Source organism: Mizuhopecten yessoensis, unplaced genomic scaffold (genome assembly GCF_002113885.1).
Source record: "Mizuhopecten yessoensis strain PY_sf001 unplaced genomic scaffold, ASM211388v2 scaffold5451, whole genome shotgun sequence".
Classification (NCBI taxonomy): Eukaryota; Metazoa; Mollusca; class Bivalvia; order Pectinida; family Pectinidae; genus Mizuhopecten; species Mizuhopecten yessoensis.
In genome coordinates, this window is record NW_018406056.1 from 34,563 (window position 1) to 49,246 (window position 14,684).

Here is a 14,684-nt window from a genome sequence, read left to right on the forward strand (position 1 = left end):
GGGGGGGCACTGATAAAGGAATTAATTTCACAAATGCATGAAGATAAAGCTATATATATATATTTACAATTGCGTGGCAATCCTACTATGTAACCCATGAAAACTTTGTTGGCAGTTCACCAGGCTATTAACTGCCAACCGACTAGCATCTGCGGGAAAAAAGAAATGGGCGTTCTCGACGACTGCCATGCTGTTTTTCCTTCTAAGCGAAGCCATAAAACTTGTTCCGTCGTAATAATGTTGACATACGATCAATATATTTCACAACAATATTTACCACAAGGTTGTATTGGATGAGCAAGGACACTTCTTTACCACAGAATGACTCTTGCAGTTGCTGAACTAGGACAAAATGGTGACCTTTGAACACTAGGATATGACGTTATAAGACACTGGAAGTTTGACATCGCATTTGACTTTTGGCGCCATTTTTTTAGAAATTGCCCATTGCGATGGAGGAAAAACGCAAACAACTGCATTGACATTATTTAAATTGTAAATATAAGCATTGAACTGCTTTAAGTTGGCATTCATATTGACTATGAATGCCAACTTAGGACATTTTTTCAAGATTCAAAGGGAAATTCAACATGAAGCGCTAATGCGCTTCATTAAATTTCCCTTCGTCCAGTTGGCATTCATATTGACTATGAATGCCAACTGAAAGCAGTTCACTGCTTAAATATCATCTTCATGAGGGTATGATAAAGAAAGGAGGCAAACGGCAATATGTATTGTTTCGATATATTTATTACATGAATGTTTGATGCAACTGTAAATAATACCATACCTATTACAATGCGAGATAGAGCCAACGTCAATGTTGAGGAAGTTGGTTGAGTAGGCGGGGTACTTCGCTGTTAGTGTGGATACCGAAAGGTATGCAGGGCGATTGAATAAAAAGTTGCATATAAATCCAGGTAGGTTTCAATCACAACACGCTCAAGCGTTACCAATGCGTGGGTTTTTATTACGGTCAACTAGTTTCGACTCTATGTGCGAGTCTTCATCAGGACATTTTTTCAAGATATTTCAGCCCCTGAAGTACTAAAAATGGGGTGCAGTTTTACATTGTTAGTTATTATCATCAGGTCTTCTCTGTTAATCTCGGACACGGCAGAGGAAAGCAGACAAGTTATGTTTGCAAAATTTGCAAACAGGCATACGGCAGGAGAGAACATTGTAAACGCCACCAACAGAATGAACACCCCTTATATAAAATCGAACCAGAAGTGAGGGAAGAAACAACTAAGGACTAAGCCGCGGTGCACAATAAATGGCACAAACCGGCGGAAGCCTTAACCAAAAAACAATTGGACAATGTAAAATTCAAAGTACGACCGGCCACCGGAATAACAACTTCGGGACCGGCATCTACAATCAGACCAATCATGGAGGAAACAATGGACACTCTCAAAGAAGACCTGATGATAAGTGACACCACTTCATCGTCAGACACTTCAAGTGAGGGCGGAAGAGAAAAACAGCCAACAAATGTGTCGCTGTCAAGCGGCACATGGTGCCAGGATGAACTAAATTAATCAAACAAACACTCTACGAATATATAACAAAAACACTATAATATTATGCATGTTTATTGCATTCATAAATATCATAAAATCCTCTACGGAAATACCAATATATATAAAACTACATGTGAACAATAAGTTTGAATTTCAGAGAAAGACATTTTTAATAATCACAGCATATCTATAAAGTTAGAACATCTAAGAAGGGCTCACCCGCCCTTCACTATTGTGTATTATCTATCTATTGATGACGTCGTGTAATAACTAACAATGTCATGATATTAAAGCCCACCAAGTTTCAAAAAGATCTGTCCAAAACTGTAGATCTCTGGACAAGATTGAAATACCGAAAACAACAAGGGGCAATAACTCCTTCAAAAATTGTCGAATCAAAATGCCGAACAGGAAAACACACCTACATGTCTTGATAATAAAGTCTACCATGTTTCAAAAAGATCAGTCGAAAACTGTAGGAGATCTCCGGACAAAAAAAATTTACGGACGGACACCGCCATACCATAATATGTCCCGTCATAAGACGGGCGTATACAAATCCTAATTGGAAAGCATATTAAAACTAAATATCATCATAATAAATTCTATTAGTCAAAAACTGGGGGAGATCTCCGGACAAGACTTCAATGCCGAAAATTAACAAAGGGCAATAACCATTTAAAAAATTGTGAAAATCAAAATTCTTATTTTAAAAAAAAAGTTTCTAAAAGATAGGTCAAAAATTGAGCAAGGAGATCTCCAGACAAAATATGCTGCTGGCCGATGCCATAATAATACGTCTGGTCAAATGTTTTGACGCACGTATAAAAAGGAGGAAGAAAGCAATAGTTTAATGTCAGGGAAACCAAAGGCAGAATACATTTTAACACTCATCACATTGAATATTAAACGAGTGGTATAGTCTCTTGAACAAATTGTCCTTTCATTCATTTAATCAACATAAAGTACTAGGTGAAAATTCAAAGTGACCATTACTATGTATATAAATTCCATGCTGTATTCCTAGCCCTAGAAAATACAATTTTCCATTGATTTTGATGGGACTTCACACAAATGTCAAGCCCTGAAATCTCATCAAATGAGTTAATGCATACTAATGTAATTTATTTTGTAATTAATGTAACCAGGAATTTAAGCCATACAGGCCCACTAGGACTTTTGTATCATTCTTATTTTGCAAATTTGATTAGAATTAGAACTAAGGAATACACAGTAATGACAAGCAAATGTTAACTTATATTTTTCTTCTCTCTGAGCCTCGTGTATGTTACATCAGGATATTGCCAGGTTTGTTTGTCATACATATTGGTTACATAATCTATCGTGAGTCACAAATATTGCCCAAGGGGTCATCGAGTGAACAAGTGGCATATATTTCTGACAGAGTTGTTTTCAAGGACTGAGACAATATGGTTTATTGACATGTACTTTAATACAATACAAAAGGCCTTGTATCCCTCAACATCTTTCCACTTATATATCATAATCATAACCTTTATTAAGCAATAGGCATACATGCCTTTGTGCAGCATAACCAACATACATAATTGAATGGTAACAGTTACAAATGGTACATTTTCAGCTCATGGACATTGTGATGTAGCCAATTTAGCATTTACATATATCTAAATAATATAGGTATATCCACCTAGGTACAGGGACGCATGTCATTTAAGTTTATAGGACATTGATGTCTAGATCCACCTGCACTGCATTATAATGTTTAATCATAAACCTGAGTTCCCCTTATATTAACAAAACACATATAAAGTTCTGTCAATGTCAAAATTTTCGAATGCAGAGAGGTGCCCCAACTCTACTTAAAAATGGAATTATGACAGACGTACACTACAACAACCCACGACGTACACTACAACAACCCACGACGTACGACCAAGTGAGCCCCAAGCATCTGCCATGCCACGTCAGGCAACACAGAAAACAAATAATACGACTATCTAACAAATTCTGGTATTCATTTGTTTCAGATCTTATAAATTTCCAAACAACATTTGCCAGTGTCTGAGGATCCAGAAACATCCACTTCATCCTAACCTATTCACCTCAGCCATTAAACAACAAATTAGTTCTTCTTTCATTAGCTTTAAAAACAAAGTTTGCTAAATTTTTAATAACACCATATATATATATTTACATGTGCCAAAGTTCAGTGTGTAGATAAATGCATCTGTGACTTTTCGGAATACCCAACTTGTGTTGTTTGGTAAAATAATAATGATAATTAAAAGATATAAGTTCAAGATATGTGTATGCACATTCAGAATTAAGTAAAGTTCAAAGTAGGCCTCTCCTGCAGTCACAAGAACAAGTTAACACAGTAGAAAATTGTTAATTCACAATACATAGTCAGTTACTGAGTGATTTTTGAAACACTGAGCAGGACAATCCTAGTAGTATTCTCAGAGAGACAACATATTCAGAATTAAGTATGTGTCAACATACATGCGTTCTACAGTGGAAGCTTTCTACAATATTATAGTATCACTATCAGGTTAAAGGCACAATCATGATCAGCTATGACTTTTAGCACTTTCCAAATCCCATGCACTCCTTCAAAGCCCTGATCAACAGATCTCGCGAAGTGTCTGGATCAGTACCACGAGGTAAGCTTAAAGTCAAAGCAGATGTAGAGGAAAATGGCATCCTGACAGATCCTTCCTCTTGATCATAAAATTGTATTTCAATGGAACTCCCAAACCCAGCTGGAGGGATCTTTTCAGCTCCTTTTATGAAAATCAGAAGGTCTCCAAACCTCACAGGAACAGCACTTTTTGCAATAGAAGAATGTATATATCAATTTTTTTATTTGCCATGTTACAAAACACTAATTTCCTATAGAATTATGAGTAATGGGCCTATTGCCCTTTCTGTCAAATTCCAGGGAATATGCTTGAGTTGTAATTCCCTAATACCAACGTATTCCTATTCACAAGCAAACTTAGCAAAGGAGCATAACAGAAGATAACATCAATAGACCGACAAATAGGCAGACAACCTAATTGCAATTTAACATTGTTGCAGGGATATAAAACATTGTGTCATATATAAATTTATCATATGAATACCGTGTTATGCAGTGTTATACAGCCATCACATAAATTATGTTTATGTAACGTGTGTAATATCACTCCGGAAATGACGTCACAATTGAATAGGAACAATCAATGTGATGTCATGTAATTGTGAAGCGGACGCAATTTTCATCGTTTCAGAGGCGGCCAAGTGCAAAATATTCACAAGATCACAATTATACAGTTTACTTTATTGTATGTTAAAAAGTATTCATTTCCCTTCATGTCAGATTTATGATACTCAGTTTGGATTTTTTCATATTTGCTCGCCTCTAATCCAAAACTTGTTGGATCATCAATCTAATATGAAGGGGAAACTTATGATAGATCCACTATATATATATAATATTGGTCAACATGTTTCATTGATTATCATATATCATAATCAATGAAATGTCCTTCCTTCCATCTGTCTGAAGAGTTTGTCCAGGGCATTATCTTCTATACTATTTCACCTGGAGTAACCAGATTTGGTGTGCAAGTGTATCTTGGGATGGCAGAGTGCGGAGTGAAAAAAGTAGGTCACTGTTACCTAGGGTTTGACCTTTGAACTTAAACCTTAGAAAAAGTTTGCCCAGTGCATATCTTCTATACTATTTCATCTGTAGTAACCAAGTACATCTTGTGATGATAGAGTTCTTTACAGTAGGTTGATCCTGAACGGTGTACAGCTTAGTTATTGTTAACAGAAAAAATCATTACCGGTGGGGGGACTATGGATTACCATTACCGGTGGGGGGACTATGGATTACCATACCGGTCGGGGGACTATGGATTGCCATTACCGGTGGGGGGACTATGGATTGCCATTACCGGTGGGGGGACTATGGATTGCCATTACCGGTGGGGGACTAAAACATTGAATTGCCATTACCGGTGGGGACTACGGATTGCCATTAACGGTGGGGGACTATGGATTGCCATTACCGGTGGGGGACTATGGATTGCCATAACCGGTGGGGGACTAAAACATTGGATTGCCATTACCGGTGGGGGACTAAAACATTGGATTGCCATTACCGGTGGGGGACTAAAACATTGGATTGCCATTACCTGTGGGGGACTATGGATTGCCATTACCGGTAGGGGACTATGGATTGCCATTACCGGTGGGGGGACTATGGATTGCCATTAACGGTGGGGGACTATGGATTGCCATTACCGGAAGGGGACTATGGATTGCCATTACCGGTGAGGGACTATGGATTGCCATTACCGGGGGGGGGGGGGGGACTATGGATTGCTATTACCGGTGGGGGGACTATGGATTGCCATTACCGGTGAGGGACTATGGATTGCCATTACCGGTGGGGGACTACGGATTGCCATTACCGGTGGGGGGACTATGGATTGCCATTACCGGTTGGGGGACTATGGATTGCCATTACCGGTTGGGGACTATGGATTGCCATTACCGGTAGGGGACTATGGATTGCCATTACCGGTGGGGGACTATGGATTGCCATTAACGGTGGGGGACTATGGATTGCCATTACCGGTGGGGGGGACTATGGATTGCCATTACCAGTGGGGGACTATGGATTGTTATTAACGGTGGGGGACTAAAACATTGGATTGCCATTACCGGTGGGGGACTATGGGGGACGATGGATTGCCATTACCGGTGGGGGACTATGGGGGACTATGGATTGCCATTACCGGTAGGGGACTATGGATTGCCATTACCGGTGGGGTACTATGGATTGCCATTACCGGTGGGGGACTATGGATTGCCATTACCGGTGGGGGGGACTATGGATTGCCATTACCAGTGGGGGACTATGGATTGTTATTAACGGTGGGGGACTAAAACATTGGATTGCCATTACCGGTGGGGGACTATGGGGGACGATGGATTGCCATTACCGGTGGGGGACTATGGGGGACTATGGATTGCCATTACCGGTAGGGGACTATGGATTGCCATTACCGGTGGGGTACTATGGATTGCCATTACCGGTGGGGGACTATGGATTGCCATTACCGGTGGGGGGGACTATGGATTGCCATTACCAGTGGGGGACTATGGATTGTTATTAACGGTGGGGGACTAAAACATTGGATTGCCATTACCGGTGGGGGACTATGGGGGACGATGGATTGCCATTACCGGTGGGGGACTATGGGGGACTATGGATTGCCATTACCGGTAGGGGACTATGGATTGCCATTACCGGTGGGGTACTATGGATTGCCATTACCGGTGGGGGACTATGGATTGCCATTACCGGTGGGGGGGACTATGGATTGCCATTACCAGTGGGGGACTATGGATTGTTATTAACGGTGGGGGACTAAAACATTGGATTGCCATTACCGGTGGGGGACTATGGGGGACGATGGATTGCCATTACCGGTGGGGGACTATGGGGGACTATGGATTGCCATTACCGGTAGGGGACTATGGATTGCCATTACCGGTGGGGTACTATGGATTGCCATTACCGGTGGGGGACTATGGATTGCCATTACCGGTGGGGGGGACTATGGATTGCCATTACCAGTGGGGGACTATGGATTGCTATTAACGGTGGGGGACTAAAACATTGGATTGCCATTACCGGTGGGGGACTATGGGGGACGATGGATTGCCATTACCGGTGGGGGACTATGGGGGACTATGGATTGCCATTACCGGTAGGGGACTATGGATTGCCATTACCGGTGGGGGACTATGGATTGCCATTACCGGTGGGGGACTATGGATTGCCATTACCGGTGGGGGACTATGGATTGCCATTACCGGTGGGGGACTATGGATTGCCATTACCGGTGGGGGACTATGGATTGCCATTACCGGTGGGGGACTATGGATTGCCATTACCGGTGGGGGACTATGGATTGCCATTACCGGTGGGGGACTATGGATTGCCATTACCGGTGGGGGACTATGGATTGCCATTACCGGTGGGGGACTATGGGGGACTATGGATTGCCATTACCGGTAGGGGACTATAGATTGCCATTACCGATGGGGGACTATGGGGGACTATGGATTGCCATTACCGGTGGGGGACTATGGGGGACTATGGATTGCCATTACCGGTAGGGGACTATAGATTGCCATTACCGATGGGGGACTATGGGGGACTATGGATTGCCATTACCGGTGGGGGACTATGGGGGACTATGGATTGCCATTACCGGTAGGGGACTATAGATTGCCATTACCGATGGGGGACTATGGGGGACTATGGATTGCCATTACCGGTGGGGGGACTATGGATTGACATTACCGGTGGGGGACTATGGATTGCCATTACCGGTGGGGGACTATGGATTGCCCTGCAATACTTTGTCTTGTTTTCTCTAAGTCCTTACCCTCAATGTCCTGAAGGAACAGTTCAAACGCATATTTTGTACCTCCTCCCTCCCCCTTCTGTTGCTGCCTTCAACACTCCACTTATCCTCGCACTCCTCAAGGAATTTTTCCTTGGTTAGCGCCTCTCCAACCTTGCAGAAGAGGTCTTCCCATTTGTAAGGGTCCCTCTTCATCTCTGTTGTCAACCCACACACGTCATCCATCCCTCTAGCAAACTGTTGAATTTCAGAAGCTGTTCTGGAAGTAAATATCCAGTAATAGTATTAACTTTAACTTATTTCATTGACATAAAGTTAAGTTTTGTGTGACTTAATAGTTGAAAAAAATATTTGAAGGGACAGGTATATTCAGTATTAAAAACATGTATGTATACTTAAATTGTTTCCAAGAAAAATGTCCAGAACTTTTTGGATTAATGAGTACAAATTTATAAACAGGTATAGTAATTGACATCTTGGGCTGCCAACAAACTGACCAAGGGATGTAGACATGTAGTATAGGTCTTGATTGGACTACACAGCCCAAACTAGCTTAGCAGCCCAATCTGTCATACTCTCCCAATCTAATTCAATATCATACCTGTAGAAAATTGTTTGCTTTACCAAGGCATGGATGCTTTTTGGAATATCTGCAATCTTCAGATGCCAACAGTTATTAACTCCCTGGTCCAGCATCCAGTCCCCATGCTCCGAAAGGAAAATGTCTCTGCTTATCTTTAGAGTCTACTTTTTTAAGCTATTGAAATCAAACCAATTCATAAATGTACATATGTATATTAAATCTCCATTTGGCCTTAATAAAATGCATATGGTCACCTCACAATCAATTGGCAATTTTGGAAACAAGTGATAGTTACTACATGTAGGAATTAAATGTGCATTAAGACATGGTTGCCCCAACAGGTATTTATTTTCAACAAGAGGCCCATGGGCCTTAACGGTCACCTGAGTCTATAGTATTTATTTTTGTTGTTGAAATATGTACCAATTTGAGTAAAAAATAGTATAATGTTAACTTAACTTTGTCAGGACCATGAGCTGATCATTCCTAGACCAATTTTAAGTGAGATCGGCCTATTAGAACTTAGTAGCAAAATAGCGGCCATGGCAGCCAAATTGTATTTCTGATTGACCCGAAAAATAACAACACTTTGTCAGGACCATGATTCGATCATTCCTACAAAGTTTCAGTTCAATCGGCCAAGTAGATCTTTACTTTAAGTTTGAAATAGTTTACCAAAATGGCAGCTGTGGTGGCCATATTGGATTTCTGATCGACCTGAAAAATAACAACACTTTGTCAGGACCATGAGTCAATCATTCCTACAAAGTTTCAGTTCAATCGGCCTAGCAGAACTTGACTTTAAGTTTGAAATATGTTTTCAAAATGGTGGCCGTGGCGGCCATATTGGATTTATGATTGACCTGAAAAATAACAACACTTTGTCAGGACCATGAGTCGATCATTCCTACAAACTTTAAGTTCAATCGGTCCAGCAGAACTTGACTTTAAGTTTGAAATAGGTTTTCAAAATGGCGGCCGTGGTGGCCATATTGGATTTCTGATCGACCCAAAAAATAACAACACTTTGTCAGGACCATGAGGCGATCATTCCTACCAACTTTCAGTTCAATCGGTCCAGCAGAACTTGACTTTAAGTTTGAAATAGGTTTTCAAAATGGTGGCCGTGGCGGCCATATTGGATTTCTGATCGACCCGAAAAATAACAACACTTTGTCAGGACCATGAGACGATCATTCCTACCAACTTTCAGTTCAATCGGTCCAGCAGAACTTGACTTTAAGTTTGAAATGTAAAATGTTAACGGACGACGGACGACGTACGACGGACGACGACGGACGAAAACGGATAGCAATAGGTCACTTGAGCTAAAGCTCAGGTGACCTAAAAATGGTGACCTTGAGTGCATGAAGCTGAAAGTCACAAACATGTCCAAGATACCCAAGTACTGAACCTTTAATGTGAAAAGTTTATATCAAACAATGAAGGACACATTGCAAGCATTAGGTCACCTACTTTTTTTATAGAAAGGCTGGATTAGCTCTGAAGAATTTTACGTACTTGTTGAAGAATATTCCTGATATCAGTTTCTGGAATCAGTTGGAGATCAAATTCTTGGAGATCAGGTTCTAGACCTGTCATCATCCTAAAAACATCTCTGTTGAGAAAACCCATCGCTGGTCCATCCTGTGCCAGGCTCATTCCAACCAATTTTCCAGACAGGCGGTAGCATCCATCCTGCAAAGCCTCAAGGTTGTGTCTGAACACTTTCTGGTCATCAGCACCCTCAAACAGGCCCGACTTCTCTGATAATTCATGAATTGCAAGTCTGTAATATTAGCAGGAGAAAGGAACACTTAAGATCGAGAAATTTATAAATGATTTAACAAAAATATGTTTCCCCATCATACGAAGGTGATTTAAAGGTTCCAACTTAACCAGTTTGCAATTATCAAATAGATGCAAGTTTTCCTGATATTGTTTCAACATGTGTTAAGAAGTAGACCAAAATTTCTTTTTAATTTGTTCATATATTATTGTGATATTGAGCAATAAACATGACATGTGCCAATGGTGTTAGTGTTGGCTTTTCTTCTAAAACTGAGTACTGCGCTGTTATCCGTTATATGTTTTTGAAGCAAAAAACACGAAGAGATCGAAATACAAGCCAAACTTAATGATATTTATGGGACTTCTGTCTCATCTGCCACACAAGTTAAATTTTGGGCATCAGAATTTGAACAAGGTAGAACAAATCTTGAAGATGCAGACTGTGGTCAGCTGTTGCCATTTTGGGACAGATGATGATGTTGTTTTGTTTGTTTGGGGGTTAACGTCCTCGCAACAGCGAAGGACATATGAAGATGGTGAGTTGAAAGCAGGCATTGAGGACTGAATTCTTTAAATCTGGTTTGAATGCTCTGGAACATCGGTATAAGTGTATACTGTTGGAGTGAAATTATGTAGAAAAAGAAGAAATCGATCTCTTCAGAAGTAGTTCAGGCTGGACACTTTTTGAATCACCCTCGTATTAACCACATATTTGCTGATTTGGTTGGATGTGCAAAATTTGGAAGGTAAATATTAAATTATTAATATGCTTTAACTTTAGGAGTCCCAACAATATTTTACTGAAAATTTTGAACTGATCTGACCTTTGACATAGAGGTGGAGGTCACAGTGCACTCAATGCCTTCTACTGGTGATGCAGATGTAATTCAAGTTTCATCAAAATATCTTTCATTTCAAAGGGAGACTCAACCAGAACACCGACACTGACAGGTCAGCAAGGGTCCTGCCATGAGCTTGACTGTGCACCCCATGGTCTATTTTTAGTCAGTGACTTTGACCTTGAACTTAGAATTTAAACTCCTATTGCACATCTACATATCAGTGTATCACCATATGCCAAATTTCAGAAAGATTATCATATTGGTCCCAATGATCTATTTTTAGTAACAGTGACCCTGACCTTAGAAATGTTTAACCCCAACATCAACATATCGCAGTGTATCACCATGTTTAATTGAAAAAAGATTAGGATTCTGGATTCTGCGATAATCTCAGAAAACGAAAGTGTGGACAGACTGACGGACAGACTAATCAGGGACACTGTTTTTTGTACCCATTTCAAGACAACTTAGCATGCTGGTACAATGTTTACATAGTTTTGAGGGTATACTAACTTGAGTCTTGGCTTTTAAAGGTTAGAGCATCACTATAATCTTAAGAATGAGCCTACCTGAAAAATTCCCTCCTTGGACCTCCATGGTCCATTCCAATTTCCCCACTGAACTTAACGTAAAGTTTGCACTTAACGTCAAAATGGGGACGTTTAAGAGCCCTAAAGGCAGACTCAAGGACTCTCTTCCAGTAGACAATTATTTCCTGTTTATCAAACTTATTTATTTTCTTTTGAAATGCCTCAAGCAGAGATTTAATGTCTGCATTGCTGGATGTTCTGAAATGGGAATGGAAAATATAGTTAAAATTCAGCTAAAACAGCTCTACACATTACATCTCCAGCACACACACATGCATACGCACATAGGGAGATATTAGCCAGCACACACACAGGCATACACACATAGGGAGATATTAGCCAGCACACACAGAGGCATACACACATAGGGAGATATTAGCCAGCACACACACAGGCATACACACATAGGGAGATATTAGCCAGCACACACACAGTCATATACACATAGGGAGATATTAGCCAGCACACACACAGGCATACACACATAGGGAGATATTAGCCAGCACACACAGAGGCATACACACATAGGGAGATATTAGCCAGCACACACACAGGCATATACACTTAGGGAGATATTAGCCAGCACACACACAGGCATACACACATAGGGAGATATTAGCTAGGTGGCATAGGACAAGTAGTTAGCCATGATAAGGCAGCTCCTGCGAATTCCTCAAAATTGTATTGATTAATGTATATGCTAATTGTATAACTATGTCCTGTAAAGCACTTTAGAGTAGCTTATGTTAGCTAGATAGGGCACTATATCAAATGCTGTATATTATTATTTATTATTATAAAATGTTTGACTGTAAGTGGTTGATCGCAAGGAACCTTGTCTGATTTCTACTTACCATAATAATAAATAATAATATACTAGTCTGATATCTCAGTCTAAAAAAAATAAGAACAACTATTATATATATAAATGAAGTCTGCATGTCCACTGAACATATGTTTGGTTACAATATGTAGCTACATGTAGACTAACCTAGTACTGGAGATTACAGGTTTGAAGCTTGCATCCATAACTTGTTCTAGCTCCTCATCTTCAGAGTCAATGACCTCTATCAAGTCAATATCTTGAGGAGTAGTAGATGATGCTTGTCTAGCAAAACAAAAAAGATGTGTTGAGAAACAATATGCCCCCGAGGGATTGCCATTCGCATATTTGTTACAGTTCAAACAATAAGGCAAATGTCTCCTTTAATAACGTTTGACCTTGACCTAAGGTGAAAGGTGAAGGTCACAGGTCAACATATGTGATATCAATGGAAAGGTCTTGTCACAAGGAATACACATGCCAAATATAAAACCCCTATGTCTTATAGTTCAAAAGATATGGCGAAGGTTAAAGTTTCGGACAGACAGACGGACAGACGAACAGACGGACGGACGGACAAACAGACAGACCAAAAACAATATGCCCCCCGATCTTAGATCTCGGGGGCATAAAAATAAAAAACAAGGCAATGCAAAGCTATGTGAAACGATTTTCGCAAGTTTTAGACCCGAAAAGCTCGGTAACAGTAAATAATATATTTTTGGCTATCTGTTTCCATGGTAACAGGAAAAATATTGAAAATTATGATTCCCCAATAGCAATTGGCACAACTAGGGCACTAGCCTGATCTATGTACAAAGTTTTGTAGAGATATGTGTAACGGTTTTTGAGTTGTAGCCCGGAAAAGCTCAGAAACAGTAAATTTAGTATATTTGGCCATCATTGGCATCAAATATTAAAACTGATTTAGTATAAGAAATGGTAGGCAAATTTGGATTTAACCTCATCTCCCTCGTACAATCACATTGTATCTATGTAATACCCCTTATCATAATAAATCAAGTTTTTTAGGAGCATGCAAATGCAGTAATGCATGTAATGAAATATCATTTGCTGCCACTTTTATACATGTATATACTATAGATATATAAATCAATGAAGAAGTTACAAGTGTAGACAATATAAGGTTGTTAAATGTTTGGAGCGATCTGACGTTTCTTCATTAAGACACATAAACAGGAAATCGCGGAAAATTGAAAGAAAACAAAACTGATATTAAAAACAACAAGGACATAGTCATTCAGATCCCCCGCAGAGGACAAGCTACGCAGAAACACCCTAATAGTAAAAGGCACTACTAGATAACTTGATGGATGTTAGATAGAAAGGTTTGTAAAGTTACCTTGACTAGTTTTTGAGATATTCTCTGGAAACACGAAATTTTGCATTTTGGCTATTTGTTTCCATGGTAACAGGAAAAGTATCGGAAATGAAAACTCCCTAATACAAAAAGGCACCACTAGACTGCTGGACTGATGTGTATGTAAAGTTACCTTGAACAGTTTACGAGATCATATGATCCAGAAACACAACCCCAGACTGACCGATGGACGGACATCTGAACACCCAGACGGACACTCCTCATTACATAATATGCCCTGTTAAATTTTTGACAGGCATATAGATATACCGGGAAAACTGGAGTGTGAAGATGGATGCTGAATCTGGGAAGTAAATATGTCATGTGAATGATTCTATTGATATATAACGACGATATATTATCAAATTCAGTCAGCTCATTTCGTCCATTCTTTCTAAGAAAGAAGGGATGAAATGGTGAAAGTGTACAACACACTGAGCGACAGACAATGCATCCACTAAATCTGACAGTGATGTATGTCAAGTCTCATACACTGACATGTAGTAGCAAGCAGTCAACATAACAATGAACAAGTTTGTCAAATAAACGCCAGGAAGGAACAAATGCATATCATTGGTTCATACCTTGAGGGTAGTGGGTTTATAGGTTGTGATCCTTAAAATGAAATTGAGCTAACATTGCTCTGGTAGTGGTACGTCCAACCATCATAGGATTCTGAAAAATAAAGATGAAACAAGAGCAGAGAGCTGTTACAAGTACAGTACTGACCACTAGGTA

General features: G+C 40.1%; 1 protein-coding gene across 1 annotated transcript; it reads right to left on the reverse strand.

The window, feature by feature from the left end:
- Positions 1-920: 920 nt before the first annotated feature.
- On the reverse strand, positions 921-14,672 carry LOC110450682 (E3 ubiquitin-protein ligase NEDD4-like). Its single transcript, XM_021498307.1, has 7 exons — positions 14,531-14,672; positions 12,734-12,850; positions 11,722-11,940; positions 10,041-10,308; positions 8,538-8,644; positions 7,958-8,195; positions 921-4,336 (listed from the first exon to the last, which is right to left on the reverse strand). The coding sequence occupies exons 2-7, from the start codon at positions 12,769-12,771 to the stop codon at positions 4,319-4,321; spliced, it is 888 nt and encodes a 295-aa protein (XP_021353982.1). The 5' UTR covers positions 12,772-12,850; positions 14,531-14,672; the 3' UTR covers positions 921-4,318.
- Between the last annotated feature and the right edge of the window lie 12 nt (positions 14,673-14,684).

What these genes read in the sequence shown, in the direction of transcription:
- LOC110450682 (XM_021498307.1), bottom strand. Translation starts at nt 12,771, where the DNA reads ATGGATGCAAGCTTCAAACCTGTAATCTCCAGTACTAG. An exon ending in CCAAGGAGGGAATTTTTCAG is followed by an intron (nt 10,309 to 11,721) that starts GTAGGCTCATTC and finishes CTAATATTACAG; the next exon opens with ACTTGCAATTCATGAATTAT. An exon ending in AAGCAAACAATTTTCTACAG is followed by an intron (nt 8,196 to 8,537) that starts GTATGATATTGA and finishes ATTTACTTCCAG; the next exon opens with AACAGCTTCTGAAATTCAAC.